The 20009-nt window shown below is 47.9% G+C and overlaps 1 protein-coding gene across 1 annotated transcript in view; it reads left to right on the top strand.

Moving 5' to 3' along the window:
* ATL3 (atlastin GTPase 3) overlaps positions 1–20009 on the top strand; it is a 1042039-nt gene that overhangs the window by 759424 nt on the left and 262606 nt on the right. The window contains exon 9 of the mRNA XM_069645000.1: positions 10848–10975. Coding sequence (XP_069501101.1) covers positions 10848–10975 — 128 coding nt within the window. The remainder of the gene's footprint in view (positions 1–10847; positions 10976–20009) is intronic.

Genomic DNA, 20009 nt, shown 5'->3' with positions numbered 1-20009 from the left:
GGTGAACACCTTTTTGGCAGCAAGGCTGACGAGAGCCTTGAGAGGTTGCAGACCTCAAAAGCTGCAGTGAAGTCGTTGGGCGCTGCAGTTCGCCAACCTCTCCGCCTTTTCGTCCTAGGGGACAGCAGTGGAGGGGTGGTTCCTTTCGCTATTACTCGTCCTTCAGTAAAGCGAGAGGAGCTGGCAGTCAAAGAGGCCAACGCAGGGGTACCAGAGGTGGACGACAGGGTACCCGTGGTGCCAAGGCCGCTCGGGCAGTTGCCTCTTTGCCCTCAGGTAACGCCGCAGCCACTCCCACTCAGTCATGAGGCCATGTCCCATGGTTCGCCGGTTGGGCGAAGGCTGGCACAGCATCTTGTAGAGTGGCAAGCCATTACTTCAGATGTGAGGGTTCTGTCTTCCCTTTCGGCACAGGCCTCGCAACAATCCACCGGGGAACCTCTCTTTGCAGAGTCCAGATCCGCTCCTTGCACAGGAAATTCAAGCCCTGCTGGAGGAAGGCGCCATAGAACTGGTGCCTGTAGTGGAGAGGAACAAGGGATGGTATTCCCCTTATTTTTTGATTTCGAAGAAAGACGGGGGATTGAGACCGATCATGGACTTGCGCGGTTTGAAGATGGTTACTCTCTCTCAAGTCCTCCAGGCCCTTCAGCTTCAGGACTGGTTGGTGTCACTCGACCTCAAGGATGCTTACTTCCATGTGCCGATCCATCCCAAGCACAAGAAGTATCTGAGGTTCGCGGTTGGCGACTCGCACTTTCAGTTTCGGGTCCTGCCGTTCGGATTGACCTCCGCCCGAGGGTTTTCACCAAGCTCATGGTGGTGGTGGCAGCGCATCTCAGGCAAGGGGGGATTCTCGTCTACCCCTACCTGGACGATTGGTTGATCAGGGGGAGCTCTCCCGAGCAAGTCCTGTATCATCTGTCCGTCACCTGCCACTCCCTTCACAGGCTGGGCTTCTCCCTCAATTTAAAGAAGTCCCATTTGACGCCAACTCAGTGGCTCCAGTACATCGGAGCAGTGCTCGACACTTCCCTGGGGCAGTGTTTTCCTCCCCAGGTGAGGGCTCTTCACATTCAGCAGATGGTGCACAAGTTTCAGCATGCCCAGACGCTCCCAGCGTTCGAGTTCTTGAGGTTGCTCGGCCTCATGGCATCCTGCATTCTTCTGGTGCCAGAGGCTCGCCTGCAGATGAGATCTTTGCAGTGGGCACTCAAGACGCAATGGTCGCAGTCCTCCGGCAGGATGTCGGACCCGGTTCAGGTGCCGCCCTCGGTCGCCCGGGACCTTCTGTGGTGGGCCGTCAAAGGCAACTTGATGAAGGGGGCTCCATTTTGGCTTCCCTGGCCGGAGGTGACGATCATGACGGATGCATCCCTCACGGGATGGGGAGCTCATGCCAACGGGCTGACAGTCAGCGGTCTTTGGTCTCCGTCGGAGTCCAGACTCCATATCAATCTGTTGGAGCTGAGGGCCGTCAGGCTAGCCCTGAAGGCTTTTCTGCCGACTGTGCGAGGAAAGTGTCCTGATCCTGACGGACAACACAGTGGCCATGCACTACCTCAACAAAAAGGGGGGGGCAGGGTCACTTCCTCTGTGCAGGGAGGCGATGCAGCTCGAGTTCTGGGCCATCCAGCAGGAAGTTTCAATCTCGGCAGTTCATCTGGCCGGAGACGAAAACGTGACGGCGGACGCTCTGAGCAGGCAGAGCGCGATCTCTCACGAGTGGGAGTTGGCTCAGGAGATTCTCCTGGTGATCTTTGCCCTTTGGGGGACCCCTCAAGTGGATCTCTTCGCCTCCAGTGTCAACCGGAAGTGCGAAAGGTTTTGCTCGCAGGAATTTCCTCCAAAAGGAACCTTAGGAGACGCGTTCGTGGTGGAGTGGTCATTCCCGCTGCTGTATGCGTTTCCTCCAGTCCCCATCATCCCGCAAGTGCTGCGGAGGTTACGGAAGTTCGGTTCCCGGATGATCCTCATTGCCCCGGCGTGGACTCGGAGGACGTGGTACCCGGACCTTCTCGACTTGTCCATCTGCCCTCCACGTCGTCTTCCCTACCGAGACGATCTGCTCTCACGGGAGGGGGGTCATGTTCTCCATCCAGAGGTCAGATCCCTCAACCTTCACGCTTGGCTTCTGAAAGGTTGAGGTATAAGGATTGGGACCTCCCTGAAGACGTGATGGAGGTGTTGCTTTCGGCCCGAAGGCCAGCAACAAAGTCTCTGTACCCTTGCCGTTGGCGTAAGTTCTGCGACTGGTGCAGAGTTCAGAATGTGGATCCTTTTGCATGTGACATCCCCATGCTTCTGTCCTTTTTACTTTCTTTGGCTCACAAGGGCTTGCAAGTGGGTACCATTAAAGTTTACCTGGCGGCGCTGTCCATCTTTAAGCGCTCGTCTGAAGAGTGTTCTTACTTTAAAATCCCTTTAATTTCACAGTTTCTGAAAGGGCTCACTAATGTGTTCCCTCCGTCACCTTTCCTGGTGCCCGATTGGGATTTAAACCTTGTTCTTAAGTTTCTTATGGGTGCTCCGTTTGAGCCTTTACATTCTTGCCCTTTGAGGCTGTTAACTCTGAAAACTGTGTTTTTAGTTGCGGTTACTTCCGCTCGCAGAGTGAGTGAGTTACAGGCACTTTCAGTTAAGCCACCCTTCACTGTATTTCACAAGGACAGGGTTGTCCTTGGAGTCCGTCCTTCTTTTCTTCCGAAGGTAGTGACGGAATTTCATTTGGCCCAGAAGGTTGTTCTTCTGGCATTCTATCCTCCTCCGCATCCTGGTAAGGAAGAGGAGAGGCTCCATAGGCTTGATCCTAGGAGAGCTTTAAGCTTTAATGTTTCACGCATGTCCCGGGTCAGAGTGGACGATCAACTCTTTATTGGTTACGCTGGAAAGCGTTTGGGGCAAGCTGTGACGAAACAGACTTTGTCTCGCTGGATTATTTTGGCCATCTCGGAGTGTTACTGCTTGGCGGGTAAGGACCCACCGGCTGGCTTGCGGGCCCATTCTACCAGGGGTATGGCTGCATCCACTGCCCTGCAGAGGGGTGTTCCTATTCGCAACATTTGTGATGCAGCCACCTGGGCTTCAGTACATACATTTGTACGTCACTATTCCCTCGATTCCATCCGAGGACAGGATCTGGCCTTTGGCAAGGCGGTCCTTTGCTCTGCTATTTGATTGGCTATTCTAAATTTTGATTCTAAATTCTTTCCCTCCTCCTTGCTCTGGTACTGCTTTGGGAGTCTGTCATAGATATGGAATACGTCGGAGGACCCAATCCCCTCGAAGAACAAGTTACTTACCTGGTAACGTTCTTTCGATGGGATGGTCTGACGACGTATTCCATATCACTCCCGCCCTGCCTTCCCCGCTGCAGAATTTCTTTTGCGATTGCAGCTTACGTTCCGCAAGGCTTTGTGTCTGACTGGCAGTTGACTAATGTCACACGTTCTGGGGGAAAAAACTACAACTGAGGCTACGGGCGTCGTGCGTCCTGCTTATCACATCGGATGACGTCGGACGTCGGAGGAGGTCCTCGACAACGGCGCATCAACGTCATCGACGCAGGACGCAGACGGTGAAAAAAGTTTCCGAAGCAGCACAGCTGTGGTGATTACATGTCATAGATATGGAATACGTCGTCGGACCATCCCATCGAAAGAACGTTACCAGGTAAGAAAGTAACTTGTTCTACTCAGCCATCGAACTAATAAAGGTCTGAATTTTATAGAGATCAAGAAAAGAAGTGGAGAAATGAGATAGAATCAATAATAATTGGTATTTAGCTAATAAGACTACATTTCTTGAATATATCACCCAAGGATTTCCCGTTAGAGTTCCTTTTAACTTTATTTACAAACTCTAAAGCTTTATCACGAGGATGCGTTTTGAGCAACTACCTAATCTTGAATGGAATGGGGCATGGACGAAGACTCCTTTTGTGTAGAGAATGTTGCAAATGCAAAGGAGATATTGCGACCACACACCACCTGCTAACTGTGAGGAACTCATGGTGACAAGTAAGACAGACAGAAGTGATCACAATTCAAGGGTGTTCATTGAACAATTAAATGCTGTATGCAGGTTCGAAAAACAAACACCTAATCTAAACCTAAATCTAAGATGTGAACAAGCGTCCACCATCAAATGAAAATAAGGCAGTCCTACTGGCGGCGTGTCAAAATAAATGGGCCTATACTAAGAAACCTATTGCCAAACCTCGCAACTAATACAAGAAAGGGTGTGGGATAGTTCTCAAGAAAAGAAATAAGTGTTCTCAAATAACATGTCAGAATGCTGTAGCCTGGGTCTCCTGGGCCTGGGTCCGTACTGTGCTCCAAGCTCCCATCTTGTTCAGATGGGAGCTTGGAGCACAGTACGGTCTTGGGCCTCTCCAGCACGAGACTTGGAGCACAGTATAGTTTCGAGCCTCTCCAGCACGAGATGACCGTTCCAATGGTAGCTCTCAGGACTCACTCTCGTACTTTTCTAGCACGAGATGATAGTTCAGCTTTCAACCCTCGAACTTTGAGTTATCTGGGCTGTCGGGGGCCAAGTCTCGTTTTACTTGAAAGTCTCTTGCCTTCGAGGACCTGACAAATTCAAACAACAAAAACAAAAGTTCTTTTAACAAATGAAAGTTATTTTCCGAAATGTTTGCTGGGTGATGGGTTCACCCCTGGGTCTCCCTCTTCTAGGTACTGACCCTTCTCAGTTGGATTCCACAATATATCACAGTTCCTTTATCAATCAACTTTCGGTGACAGCTTCATCCCTGGATCTCCCTTGATTGGGCTCGGACCCCTCTTGACTTTAGCGGGTATCAATTCCCTTGGTTTCTCGATGTTCACTTTTACTGTGGGATTCACTTCCCTTTCTTTCATAGCGCTTGTAGATCAAAGACTTTCGATTGTACGGGGGTTTTGCTTGACCCTCTGTATGACCACCTTGACCTATTTTGCAGGCCTACGTACGGCCTTCTGGTACTTGTAGTTTCTCTCACATAGGGCTCGACCAGTGTCTCTCGAGTCAGCACCCACGTGGTGCCGCTTTCCCTCTGCAGCTGGTCTCCCCTTCCCATTTTTAACAGTTCATTCAGAGTTCATCATCTTTGGTTCAAAACTTGCCACTTTGCGATTCTCATTCATCACAGCCCGGTTCTTATCAGTTCTCCCCTCGACTCACTGGCTGTGTCAAACCACTTGTCTTTTGGCTTCTCGGGAGTGCGGGAGCTTTCCTCGCTCCTGCTCATCGGCATAGGCTTGCCCGTGTACCATTGACATCTGCTGCAGGACACTTGAGCTATTGTTTTTGCGATCGTAGGCTCTCTTCCATGAAGGTTCTGCAGGCCTGGGACGAAAAGGGCAAGGTCACTTCTCTCCTCGCCATCCGCTCAATTCCTGACATTTTTCTCCTTCTTTTCAACTACTGCATGGTAGCTGTTTCATTGTGCTCTCTGCTGTACTCTTCTTTCTCGTCTTGTGCTTGCTTTCTCTACCTTTTATCCCTATGGGGAAAAGGAAGGGCCTTCAGGTGTGTGTGTATAATTTGCATCAATTGCCTGACTTTGCCTGATCCTTGGGTTGGGACGGTTGGGACATGTCGGGTACACAGGTTCAACATTACAAGTCAGTTGTCCAAAAGTGTTTGTGTCGGAAAGGGGGGTGGGAGTGAAAGAATTCGAATAGCCTACGGGATATGATGGGCAAGGTTTGTGAAATGGACGAGAATGACCAGGATGAAGAACCGAACATAGGGAATTGGGGAAACTGTCGCATTCTGTCCTAGTATATAGGGAATTTGTAAGATGACAATCAGAGGGACGGGATTGGTAGGGTTTGCGGGGTAAGCGGGAATAGCTGGGGTTATGACATGAACAAAGGGGATTGTGGGAATCGTAGTGTTTTGTCCGATCAGGTTCGGAATGTAGAAAATCATAATCGGAGGGATGGGAAGAAGGATGATTGGGAGTATTCAGATGGAGAACTGGAAAGCATGGATTCTCGGAGAGATGGTTTCTGAATGCAATTGGGGGGTGGGATCCTATGGGATTTGTTACATAAGGAGGGGATGATAGGTTTCGGTAAGATAGATTCAATGGGAGAAAGGTTGGTAATTGTATTATATCCTACAAAGGCCCCAGGAATATCGTCGTCCTTGCCATTTTCCCCGGTACAATACCGCGTTTCACCTTGGGCAATTCCCAGAGCATAACTCCGGGCTGCCTTACCCAGGGGATCCACCCTCGCTCGTCCACCCGCAAGGTTGGGATCTCAGAGCGCCCGCCCTCCCCAGGCAACCTGAATAAGGGTTTCCCAACTTCTACTTGGGAATACCCTGAGGTTTCTCACATAACGCTATGGCCAAAATTAGGAAAGGTTTATTGTAAAGGTTATAGCAAGATGGTGAGCAGCTCAAAGAATAAACAAACCGATCAATTCTGGGTGCAAATTTATTCTGGTGAAAGTCTAAAGTTGAACTATGTGACCTATTACATCTGGCAACTGATAACAAAATGTTAATAGATTGCAAAGCCTTCCTCCAGGAGATGCAATACGAGTATGAATTATGATGTTTTTTAGAAGATGTAAGGCAAATTGTATGTCTTACTATATGATTGTTATTCTTAATGATCTGTTATTTTAATTATGTTTCATGGTCTAAAACATGTCATCTTTTGTATTTGATTTGGGTTAATGGTATGTTTACCATTAAATCTAATTTAAAAAAGAGATTTTAAACTCCAGCATTTCTCTTTGAAGTGGGTGGCAGGTTCTGCGTACTATTGTCTGCTTGGATGCAGTGGAAGCATTAATCGGGCAGTGATTTTTATTGAAAGGATGGATGGCAAGTATATGATCTATCTTGAGAAGTAGGAAGGGGGGCTTGATGGAATTGGAGTTGAGGTTTCTAGTTGAGTGATCGGTTGTAGTCATGAAAGAGTATTCCTTTTAATTTGTGAGCCCCTGTCTGCATGTGGTCTGCTGTCTTTTCGTCCCTTCACCATGGTAATAGGATACTGGTGAAGCTGCCCTACATGGATCTTTGAAGCCATTCTGAAAAAGAATCCAGTGGGTGCTCCCCGATTCTGTAGTTCACGTCCTGGGGATGATGAGCGCAGACATTTATTTTTATCTGTCTAGTGCACCTCAGCCCGTGGGCATTGCAGCGCTGTTACAGATGATATATGATATGAAGAATTATCTAGAACGCGCTTAATTCCCAGAGGTTTCTATGTTTGTACCCAGGGATCGAACCTGTGTTGCTCTGTGTCGTCTTGCTTCCAAGGTGAGCACATTGCCCCTGAGCTATCCATGCAGTAGGAGTTGCAAGAATAAATACAGGTGTGCACAGTTCATGAGGTTACAGTGAACATGTGAAGTCTTAACATCGAGGAGTAAATTGACAGATAATAGAATAGGTGGAAATGTAATTGTGTGGGGCTGACGTGGTTACAGGGAACGTAGGTTCTAGTGTGGTATAGATGCGATTACTCAGGCAGCTGGCAGCTGCTCCTTGAAAGCAATTGGGCCAAAGATGCTCTATCAAGAGCAGAATGGAGTCCACGTAAGAGTAAAATCACAATGGGAAGCAATGATTCAGTGAAGCACACATTCCGAGCAAATTCATAGGCGGTGGGCACTTGGGAATCAAATCACGATGGGGCACTGTGTTTAGTTGTCTAAACTCCCCATCCTTGCATGTGGGTGCCGCAAGCTACAAGGTACTGGGCTTGTCTGCCTGCTACCTGGTGTGCCTCCCAGAGGGTGGAGCAGAAGGGATCCTGCTAGCTCGCCGGCCCACAGAAGAGTATATTAAATTCCGAGGCAACCCTCTATTAGCCTAAATGGTGAAACTTCAACTACCTGTGCACCTTTGAGGAAACATAACCGTCCAACACGTGAACACCAGAAAATAGGCCTGAAGGATAGACGGACTAAAAGTAACTGCTGCAACAATCACTCCAGAGGAATAAAGTAGGTTTGGAACTTCTGCTATGGGCCAAATCTTGGAATTCTTTTGGTATTTGTTTACGGTAGCCAGGAAGCTAAATAGCCTCTTAACACTAGGTGCTTGGAATTTACGTGGACCATGCATTCAAAGAGTTTGCTTTGCAGAATAGGGCATTTAACAGAGTGACAAGGACTCGTAAGGACAGATTAAGTACTGTGCTTGAATCCGTGCAAACTAAGTTCTTGTACAACCATAAGAAAAACTGTGTTAATAGGCCTTGTACTTTGTTTACTGTAGAAGAGACCTTATTATTTGCACTCTTCCACTTGGCCATTTAGGCCTTTAGCCAACCCTTTCAAGTCAGAAACGACTAATAACACTTCTCTGTTCTTGCACCAGATGTCAGGGTCATGTGTCTCATTACTCAGCCTCACCAGAGACACCACCTGGGAGCAAACTCAGTGGGCACAGCCTGGGAATTAAATTGTAAAGGGAAGAACCAGTACAGCACAAATACTCCACCAATGGAGCATAACCTAGTAGTATCGGGGTGGCAACATGAACAATGTGGGTCATTCCTAGAAGTAAAATTAAAATAGGGAGCAGAAATGCATTAAGGGCACCACCTAGGAGTAAAATCAGTTGGGCACATCCCAGAAGTAAAATCACAGTGGTGACCAGAAATCCAGCGGAGCGCACAGCAGGAGTAAAGTCTCAGGGTGGAAGCAGAATGACAGTGGAGGGGTAGACACTTATCTGGTTGTATATAGGTCTGTGCTTCAATCCCGGGTGAGGTGAGTTGGGGTGAGACAGTGCTTGGAAGACACAGTAAACAGGCAAACCTGTCCCACGGGTTCTGAAGATGCATGCCGGAGGGAGGTCATGTGACCTTTTCTGCCATTCGTAAGGCAGGATTTGTAGGGGGATTGTGGATGTAATATGGGATGACAGAGGCTGCACGGTCCCTTTTTGTAGAGTGTCTAACAAGAAATTGGCAGCAATACAGGTTAGTAGCAAGATCAGGATTACCTTGCAGATTGGTGCATCAATTCAATTATAACAAGGATACCTATGAAAGAGAACTAGGATTGCAGAGAACCATTCCCGTCTTCAGAATGGGAATATTGAAAGCATGTGGATCTATTAAAACTACCAATACTCTAGAACTATAATCAAAGGGGACCCTTTCCTTCTTCCATGTTATGTGTTCTAATTGTTTTCTTCAATAGTATGAAGTATTTATTATGGAAAACACTGTTTCTACGTATGCTTACAGAGAAGTATGCAGTGGCCAGGGTACTCCTGCAATACATATTTATAATCAGTAGATAGCTGATTGATAGTTGGCGTAGACATGAAGAGGGGCCCAAAAACAGATGCACAGGGGCCAGAGGAGTATTTTCAGAGAGCTGTTTGTGTATATACAGTGGTGGTGTGGAAGAGGGATTCTCATGGGGGAGCAAGGGGATCCATGAATGTGCTGGGATAGTGTGGGCGGCCCTTCCAAGTGTGGCATATGGAGTTTGTGGGTTGACTTGAATCTATGTATGTCGGTGGTGTTTTTGATGTCGATAGTAAGGTGAGAGAGCGGAAGCAAGAAGATGCACAGGAGTTGGACAAAGGACGGGGTGATTGAGGAAGGCGCAAGAATGACAAGTACGCCGAGGAGAAACAGCCAAGTTAGGGTTGGGGGCTCATCTCTGTATAGATTGAAGGACAGCCTGTAGGAGTTTGTAAAGGGACTGGTTATACATAGAGAGCCAACTAGCATGCAGCCTTTTGGGACAATTGGGTGATATCCAGACAAGATTTTAAAGAGTATAAGTGGCAATGATGACTTTTGTTGAATGACAAAGGAACTAGAGACGGAGGCCAAGAGGAGACTAGAAGCGTAGTCAATGCTGCTGAGTACCAGAGCGATAAGAATGTGTGTTCCAGTATGAGAGGAGAGGGCAGAACTACCTGGTGTTAAACAGGATGATTCTGCAGGTGTAGCATTAGATGTTAAGAAGCATTGGACTTTCAGATTTCTGTTTTATCCTTGACGGAGGAGAGGTATGAGTGTCAGGAGGAAAGATATATATGAATGTGGGAAGGGGACGGTCATATTGTCATAGGACACAGATGATTTAGCTCTTGGAGGAGCTCAGCATAAGACTGCAAAGTTACATCTAGTGAGAATTCACCTAGAGACTGTCTGAAAACTTTGTGGAGAAGTCTAGGTTGAAGGGGGAAATAAACTGATTTGAGTGTCATTGCAAAGAGGTGGTAGAAGAACCTAGATGAGCTACATGTATGAGAAGGTGTAGAGGGTAAAGAGTAGTAGGCCAAGAATGTATCCTTGGTGCAATCAGATGTTTCCATGTTCCAGTTGATAAAGAAGCAAATTCCGGAGAATGAGGATTTAAGGGCAGTACCCTGATTTTTGATATTAGAGAGGGTTAGAGTGGTGGTTAACCATGTCATAGGATGCAGAAAGGTCGAGAAGGATGAGGATAGAGGAGAGCTTATGGTAATGTAAGAAATAAGAAAGTTGGAGTAGGATTGGTGCAGAACCTATATTGGAAAGGATCCCAAAGTTAGTTTCTAAATAACTGTTGACTCAATATTTTGTAGTAGTGTGGCCGAAGGTTACTAGTTTCTAGGACTGTCAATCTGATCTCCAAAACCGTGTTAAGCTTGCTCCGGGCTAGAGTTAAGCTTTGTAGCACTGCAAATTGACCTGTATCCCAGTAATGTAACCCATAAACAGCACTGCCCATGAGTCCCAATCCTGTCCTGAAAACATTCCTTACTATTTTATACCTACCACTACCGACATGCACTTATGTATGCTTCCAGTGTAAGTTCTGGCACTGTCTGGTCACTGTGTCTTATCTTTTGTTTTCCCACAGATATTGCTGATGAGTTTAAAGAGCAGCTGGAGCAGCTCATTCCATTTGTGCTTGATTCAGACAAACTGATGGAGAAGGAGATCAATGGGTCGAAGGTCACTTGCCGGGGCCTGTTGGAGTACTTTAAGGTATGTAGCTGCACTTTATGTGCCAAAGGGATTGTTTTTGAAGCCATATTGTGTATTTGTTGGTTAACCTGTGTGAGAAGGTGGTGTGTTATAGCGACCTTGAAATCCCATCAGTAATATACTTCCTCTTATTTTTATATTTGCATGCTGAATTCAGTGCTTTTTCATAGGCAGTTGAGGAGTCTTTTGTCAGAGATGTATCTGTAACATCCCAAATTCCTAAAGCTTGTTTCTGTTGAATTATAAGACTCTGTTGTCTAAAAATCTTGCATAAATCATTTCTGTGAAACATAGAGCAGGGGAGCCTTTTCCCATGAGTTGTTCATTTGCCTCGGACCGGTATTTAAAAAAAAAATGAATTGCTTCTATTTCAGTAGATTTCCTACTTGTCAGAGTACGGTTCAGACCTGGGACCAGTTTTGCACCTTTCATTGGCTGTTATCGTAGCGGACAAAGCCTGGGGAAGGTGGTACCCCGCTCTGCACCCTTGTTGCTGATTTAATTTGAGAGTTTGGGTGAACTCATAAACAATTCTGTATGTGCATCTGTGCATGTGCACGTCTGTGCGTGAGCAAGATCTGAAAATTGTTTGCAAGTTAGCCAATTGTTTTACAGCTCTATTCTAGAATCACAGCCTTTCTATATTCTGTCCACTTGATATTTGGGTTCGGAAACTGCATCTCGTATTGTAAATGTTTTTATTTCTGAGTGGCAACCTCTGGTGTGTTGCATGACTTAATGTTTGACCCAATCCAATAATACCTTGCATGCCATTTTAGCAGGCTGCAAAATTTCATGTTGTATGATACAAGTGTCCCAGCTAACTGAGGTTGTCTCACCTGGCAATACCTGGATCGTCTGGACACACAAGGATATGGTTGAACCCCCTCTCGGCGCCACTGTCCCACCAGGAGATGGCAACTACTGGTGTCAGTGGCTACAAAAGTGAGACCGTGACCGAGGAAGAAAAACCTGTTGCGGGGAAACACCCTACATATATGCTAGCTTTGGAATGCCCATGACTTAATCAAATAGTGAAGGTCTGTGTCAAACTGGGGGTTTCCTGGCAGAAGACTTCTGCCCAATTCTATCTGTTCTATAGGACACCAAGAATGGTGGACAGGAAGTGGGAAGATAGTGGAGGAAGACAGACCGCTCTGGCACAGTGAGGAGAGGATTTGACACCCTGTGTAGAGTGCCACTAATGCAGCTGGTAAGCAGTGCAAGGTCGGAGGAGACAGAGCTGGAGGAACGCAAGGTAGCAGGAAGGAAGTGGAGAGAGAGCGTAAGGTGGTGAAAAGGCGAACGCAGGCAGGGGAACGAAGAAAGGACCTTTAACTGAAGCAAGGGAAAATCGGGATACCCTGGCATCCGGCAACAGATCTGAGATGCAATGCATTGATGCAGAGAGCAATGCAGTGGCACCATCTTGGAAAAGGACTTATGAAAGGTGCATGGTAATGGCCCCATTGGTGCCATACAGACCAGCGCAAACTGGCAATACGACCTGAAACACTGACAACAAGCCATGCATGACTGGCCTAGTGAGAAAAGGCCATGCACATCAAGTGTTAGATGGTCTTGATGACTCCCAGACACTGAAAGAAGATTTAAGGGTGTTTATTTCAAAATGGTCAGGAGTGGCTCTAAGGGTTTAACCATCTCAACCTCCCATGTGCCCCACCCCTCTAACCCAGGCTTCGCTATTGCCAGGTTTGCATCTAAAGCTAGGTAATACCTACTCTCTTGTTCTAAGTGTCAGGAAAGCATACACACAAAGGCTTTATCTAGCTGGTTCTTTGGGAATTTTCTAGAGTTACCCTGACCTGACAATTGCACCACGTTTGGTAACTGATGGATGAAGTGTGCAGGTTCAGTCTCTCTCTCAGCCACTTCTTTGTTCTCTTTTCCCTTTCTTACTGCTCCCTCTCTTCTTCTCTCCCATCCTGTCTCACCCCCATCCTGTCTCACTCTCTCTTCTGTACCTCCAATATTCATACATTAATTTCCCCTTTCCTTCTATCCTCTCTTCTCCCTCCTCTTCAATCCCTTCCCTAATCAGAGTTATGGTGCCTTGCTCGCTCTTTCAGGGATAAGGTGCCCTGCTCAGACTCTCAGGAATATGGTACCTTGCTCACCATTCCAAGGATTTGGTGCCCTATTCACCTCTGTGCCCTAACCTTAATACATTCACCCTCCTTCTGTATTACTCCGTCCTCACCACTACTCCCACTACTGCCTTCCATTCTCTCCACCTCCTCCTGCCATACTCTCTCTCACTCACTCTCCTACACTTCTCACTCTCTGTTGTTCTTTCTCTTACTACACAACATACAACTCGCACCACTCTCACAATGAAGTCATCACCTGTTCTCTGCTCCAACTCTTCAGCATTCCACACTCCGTGCAGTGCCTGGTCTCTCAGTCCACCTCCTGACCTCACCCCTGCTTCTCTTACTCAGCCTCTCATTGTCTCCTTTTATAACTGTTCAACTCGATAATGTCCCAAATTGCGCTTATTATGACAAAATTCACAAGTTATACCATATATATTGCATATCAAATTTTGTTTTTAACATGCATGGTGAACTAGAAGGAGGACTCGGATGATTGTGAGTCATGTTTCAAGGGTTTTATTAAAGAGAAAGTTAATCAAATGTTTACCTTACCTATTTCTATGAGGAAAGGTCCCTACCTAACAAAACTAAGGGTGGATGCTAAAGTCCAAATGAAAACTCTATAGTCAGAATCCTTTCCAGCTAAATAGCCCTACTACTATAGAAAACACCTAACTAAAAGAAGGAAAAGGGGAGGCTTTGTATAGTAGCCTCAGCAATGCTTGTGTCTGGCCCAGTGTATACTTGACCGTTTATCAGTCTTCCAAAGTTCCTTTTTCCTTCCCCTCTTTCCAGTATAGTGTTATCCCTGTCTCATCATTCCCTTTCGCAGGGATTTCTAATAGTTTCTTTCTTGTATTAAGACAGTTCAGATTTGTAATTCTCTTTCTAAATTCTTCTCACTATTACTGGGCCAAACTTCGATTACTTTTCCACCTCTGTTTCACTTTCCGGGGCTGTTATTATCTTTTCTCTTATGTTAAGACAGTTCAGGTTTACTTTCAAGCCTCTTTCGTTTAGACTGAGAGGAGCATCCTGGACCATATAATGATCCTCTTCATATCTCCCATGTTCCCCGTTACCTTCCTGATTCTTTGGGAACATCCCTGGGATTCTCACGGATCTTGGCTACTCTCTTCCCCTTTTGTCTCACTTCCTGCTCTTGTTTACTGGCGTCTCCGTCAGCTGATCTCTCTCTCTCTCTCTCTCTCTCTCTCTCTCTCTCTCTCTCTCTCTCTCTCTCTCTCTCTCTCTCTCTCTCTCTCTCTCTCTCTCTCTCTCTCTCTCTCTCTCTCTCTCTCTCTCTCAGCTTCTGTGTGTCACAGTGGGGAGTCAAGTCCTTGACTGCGACAGTCCCACAGTAGTATCAGCTTTGTTCCAAGGGCCGTCTGTCCACGTTATTTTCGTATTCACGCCACTACCAATTCTTTCTCTTCAATTAAGTTTTTGTATTTAACAGTGTTGATATACTGGACAGTCCCATGTAGGCCATCATGTGTCCAGGTTTTGGGAATTCCTCATGGGAACAGGAGTCCTTGTCCCCTAAGGGGAACTTGGGTTGTGCGGGGGAGTCTCTTCAGGTGAGGTCCTATTTGCCTCGACCCCTAGGGAGGGTGTTGTGGAGTGGGCTCACTTCCAAGTGGTGTGCATGTTGGCGTACATTTTCTCCCCAACTCAAAGCTAAATGTATAACTCTAATCTTTATTTTTTTTTTTTTTAAATGTCTTTATTAATTTTACAACAAACTATACACATAAAATCAATGGTTAATCATTGCCACATGAGTACTTCAGAGGAACATAAAACAATTCCCCCCCTCCCTCCCCACCCGCCTCTCCCGAGACCACAGTTAGACCTTCAATCCTTGTTTTAGACCCTCGACGGCCCTGGACTGTCAGAGCCTTCCGAAGCGCTCTCTCGCGCTGCTGGGTGGAGCAGTGGCACAGTTAATGCCACCCACCGGAGTAGTTCCTCGCTGGATTCTAATCTCTGTACTTGGATTGCAGTTTCCCAAGCAGCAGTCTCAGCCGTTATCCATCTTTTGAGATCGGCCCACCAGAGGGCTTCACTCGGGCCTCTTGCGCTTTTCCAGCTCATAGCTATACGTCTTTTCGCCGTTATGTATATTAAGTCCTTGAGCTTGTTGAGGGGTTTGTTTTTGCTGTTTCTCGTATAGCTACCCAATATGCAGGCTGCTGGGTCAAGAATGTCAACTACTATTTCGGCATATGCTACCTTTTCCTTCACCTGAGCCCAGAACCTTTGAACAGAGGGACAACCCCAGAACATGTGGGTCATTCCGGCCTTTGGCGTATTGCATTTGGGGCATGTCTGGACTGCGGCTCCCCTGAACCTAGATATGGCTTCTGGTGTGAGGTAGGCTCTATTAGTAATGTAAAGTTGGATGAGCTGTAGGCGGGCATTCCTAGATATTTTTTTGTGGTAGTGGGTTATCTTTTCCCATGTTTTATCTTCAAACTCCCTACCCAATTCGATCTCCCATCTGCTCTTGCATTTGAGTTTGTTTGTGGTTGTGCCCTGCAGCAACGCTTCGTATAGTCTGGAGGTTTCGTGGCCTCCCTCAGCAGTGTCGAGCATGGACTCGATGGTCTCGTTTTCTATGAACTGGTTTGCGGCTTCCGGCCATCTCTCCTTTATGGCTTGGATTACCGCCCTGTGGAGCAGAAACTGGCCTGTGGGTAGGCCTGTAGACTCACTGAGGTCGATGAATGACATTAGTTCTTGTTCGCTGGTGAGGTCCCCTAGCACCGCTACCCCCCCAAGGTTCCCATAGGGTGCGTATTTCCTTGTGCCCCCATGGATGTTTGGCCATGATTGCGGCGATGGGTATCTGCGGGGAGAGCGGATCCGCAGTCCCCACTTTTACGCAGGCACGCCTCCAGAGCTGGGTCCCAAGTTGAACTAAATAAGGGTAATGCCTTAGTGTCTCCCTTTCAACCCACAGTGTGTCCCTAAGTAGCAACGTAGGCAGGGCCGGCTGGAGAAGTCGGGTATCAGTGGTGGTTTCGTCGGCCATCCATTGTGTCACGTGTCTAAGCTGGCTGGCCAAGTAATATAGCTCGAAATTAGGGACCTTCAGCCCCCCCCTCTCGTAGGGTCTTTGGAGATTTTCAAGCGCCACTCTGTGCCTACCCCCCTGCCAGAGGAATCTTCTACAAAGTTTGTTCAAGTCTCTGAAAAAGGAGGGGGGAATGTTGAAGGGAACGTTTGTGAAGAAATGCAGTAGACGTGGGAGTGCTACCATCTTGAGTAGACCCGCCCGCCCCGCCACCGAGAGAGGGAGTTTCCCCCAAAAGACCATGGACTTATCAAGGGAGACTTTGGCTCTGACTGTATTAAGGATATGTTCCGTGCTGGGGCTGCGGTGTATGGTGACCCCAAGGTATCTGAAGGATGTCGGCTGCCATTTAAGGTCTAGTGGGGGTAGGGATCCAAGTTCGTCCCTGTGTAAAGCAGCCAAGGGGTAAAGACACGATTTTTCCTTGTTGATCCTAATGCCCGTAAGTTTATGAAAACATTCTAGGGTCTCTAGTATGTAGGGCAGGAGGTGCTCTGGATTGTGTAAGTATAGCAGCATGTCATCTGCGTACATGGACACAAGATGAGTCACCCCATCCAGTTCAATGCCCCCGTCACCATATTCTTGTCGGAGATACGCTGCTACCGGCTCAGCCGCAATAATATAGAGCATGGGGGACAGTGGACATCCTTGTCGGGTGCCTCTGTGAAGGGGCCATTTATCAGAATACGTCCTGTTGGTGCGCACTCTGGCGGTGGGGCGGGCGTAGACCAATTGGGTCCATTTCAGGAAGGCGGGCCCGATCCCCATTTTGCCCATAGTAGCATACAACCATTCCCATCTCACCGAATCGAAGGCCTTGGTGGCGTCCAATGACGCCACCGCGTATTTTCGGGGGTTATGCTCAGTGGCGTAGATGATGTGGTGCAACCTGCGCAGGTTTTCGGTAATAGAGCGCCCCGGTACGTAGCCAGTCTGGTCTTGGTGGATCAGCTGGGGGATCACTCTGCGTAGCCTATTTGCAAGAAGTGCTGTTAGTATTTTGCAGTCCACATTTAGCATAGAAAGTGGTCTATAAGACCCGCAGTCCGTTCCATCCCTTCCAGGCTTTAGCAAAGGGATGATTGTGGCCTCCCTCATGGAGTCAGGGAGGGTGCCCCGCTCATATGCCTCATTGAAAACCCGTGCTAGCATTGGGGCGAGGGCGTCTTCGTATGTCTTATAAAGTTCCCCTGGTATGCCATTAGCGCCTGGCGCTTTTCCGGTTGGTAAGGATCTGATTATAGCCAACACCTCATCTGGGGTAATTGGCTCCTCTAGGGCCTCAGCCGATTGGGCATCTAGTGAAGGCAGCACTATGCTACTCAGGGCATCCTCTATTTCAGTGTTGGTGGGGGGCGGGGATTTGGAGTAGAGTTCTCGGTAGAACTCGGAGAAGACCAAGTTAATCTCATCTTGGGTATGTGCTGTGGTGCCATCTGGTCTGAGTATGGAGCCAATGGGTGACCTGGGGACTTCTCTTTTGTAGAGCCAAGCTAATAGTTTACCAGGTTTATCCCCCAGTGCGTGTGTTCTTTCAGAATGTTTAGCGAAGCTCAGTTTCCCCAGCGACTCCCAGTGAGCCAGGCAGGCCTGTCTCAATTCAGTAATTTTCTGTATATGTTCCGGGGTCGAGTCTGCCTCGCCCTCCAGCACACTCAGTTCTTTTTCAGCGCCCACTAGGGAGGTTGTGATGGACTTCAGGGTACCCCCAATTGTGGCAATCCTCTCACCTCTCATAACCACTTTATAAGCCTCCCAAGCTGTTCCGATGTAGTCCACACTATCTAAGTTGTTCTGCCAGTACTCCTCTGTGCTGTCACTTATATGTTCTCGGAAGGCTGTATCCAGTAAGGCCTCGGCTCTAAGTCTCCAAGTGGGAACTGGGGGTCTAGGGGGGGTATACCTCCCAGGTGGCTTGCATGGGAGAGTGGTCTGATAGCACCCTGGGCAAGTAACGTGCATCACCAAATCTATCAAGCTGCCCCTGGCTTATTAAGATATAGTCCAATCTGGTATGGACCTTGTGAGGTGGGGAGAAAAAGGAATATTCTCTTTCCTCAGGGTTCCGCTCCCTCCACAGGTCACATAGTGCCAGCTGGGTTATTAGTTTAGAGAGTACTTTGGCTGGGGGGGAAGGACGGGAGTGCTTAGAGTCGGACCTGTCTTTTCGGGGGTCTAATGTGCAGTTGTGATCACCCCCCCAAATCACTGTGCAGTCTACATAGGGGCCAATCCTAGAATAAAGGGAGTGGAAGAATGCTGTGGCGTCATGGTTAGGTGCATACGTGCTAATCAGACATATCTCCCTCCCCTCCATGGTCCCCTGTACCAGTGCCATCCTGCCTTCGTTGTCTGTCTTTGTGTTCACTACTCTAAAAGGAATGGATGGGTCTATCCATATCAGGACCCCTCTAGCGTATGAAGAGTAGGGGGATCCAATTAGGGTTCCATGCCATATTTTGGCCATAGCCTCTTGTCTGTCCTTTGTTAAATGTGTTTCCTGCAGCATGGCGATTCCCACCTTGCATCTACGCAAGTAGGTGTATATCCGGCGTTGTTTAACAAAGCTATTCAAGCCTCTGACGTTCCACGTTAAAACGTTAATGCTTCCTGCCATGGGTGTCATGGTACCTGTAGATTGTCCTCTGCTTGGGCCCAGGCCTTACAAGTGATATTACTGTTGTGAAGTGTTCCTGTGGTCTCGGTGTGGTCAGACTAAAGTTCCCAACATGGGCTTTACCCCCTCGTGTCCCTTCCCTCATTGTATTCAAGACTTCTGTAACAACGGGTCCCCAAACATGACCCTTTAACTGCAAGATCCCAGAACATAGGACCGGTCCAGCGAGGTTCCTCTCGCCGTGACAGGCTCTCAGGAGTGTAGCATATGAGTTCTCCATCCCAAAAAGGTTAACCATTAAACTTTTAACCAATAAAACCAGTCTAGTGGGGTTGCCCCCCCTCAGACTATCCCGTTTCCGCTCCGTTTGACCTAAGTCTACAGGTGCCCTACGGGTGGGTTAGTCACCCAAAAGAGTTACTGGGGAAAAAAGAAAGGTTGGCTCAGCAGGTGTATGCTTCGCCGTTGGTCTTCAGTATGGCTCCGGTTGATTCCGTGTTGCCGCATTTAGAGTGTCATGCTGTGTGTTGTCGTCATCATCAGGTTTTGGGCCAGTGTGGCAGTGGTCAGGGCTCCGACCGGCGTGGTCGACGCTGTCTGATCTCAATGTCCGGGATTTGTTCCCTGTCCATCCACTCACATACTTCCACTGGTGTATCGAAAAAATGGGCTTTATTGTTGACTAGGACCTTCAGTCTGGCGGGATATAGGAGCATGTACAGCAGGCCTGCGTTTTTCAGTCTAACTTTGGTGTGGATGAATTGGGCTCTGCTCCTTTGAACCTGGAGGGTGTAGTCCGGGTAGATGGCGATTTTCACTGAGTTCCTGATTATGCTGCCGCCTGACCTGGAAAAAGCAAGGATCGTTTCTCTGTCTCTGTAATTAAGTACCTTGGCTATTATCGGCCTGGGTGGGTTTCCAGGTGGTGGCCTCTTGGTGAGGGATCTGTGAGCCCTTTCGATGGTAAATCCTTGGGACAAGTTACCAGCTCCAATTTCCTGGATCAGGAGGTTCTCCACATAGTTGGTGGGGTCATTCCCTTCGATTCCCTCCGGTACGCCGATGAGTCTGATGTTGTTTCGGCGTGCGCGCCCCTCCGCCTCATCCGCCCTGTCTTCTAGATTCTTAACTTTCTGAGTTAGAATGTCCACCTCTTTGAGGAGCAGCGTTTTCGCCTCCGTGTTTTCCTTAACTTGAGTCTCAAGCACTTCGGTTCTG

This window comes from Ambystoma mexicanum, chromosome 2p (genome assembly GCF_040938575.1).
Source record: "Ambystoma mexicanum isolate Mex_15411 chromosome 2p, UKY_AmexF1_1, whole genome shotgun sequence".
NCBI classification, from domain to species: Eukaryota; Metazoa; Chordata; class Amphibia; order Caudata; family Ambystomatidae; genus Ambystoma; species Ambystoma mexicanum.
Note: the sequence above shows the minus strand (reverse complement) of the source record. Positions and strands in the feature narration are given on the sequence as shown.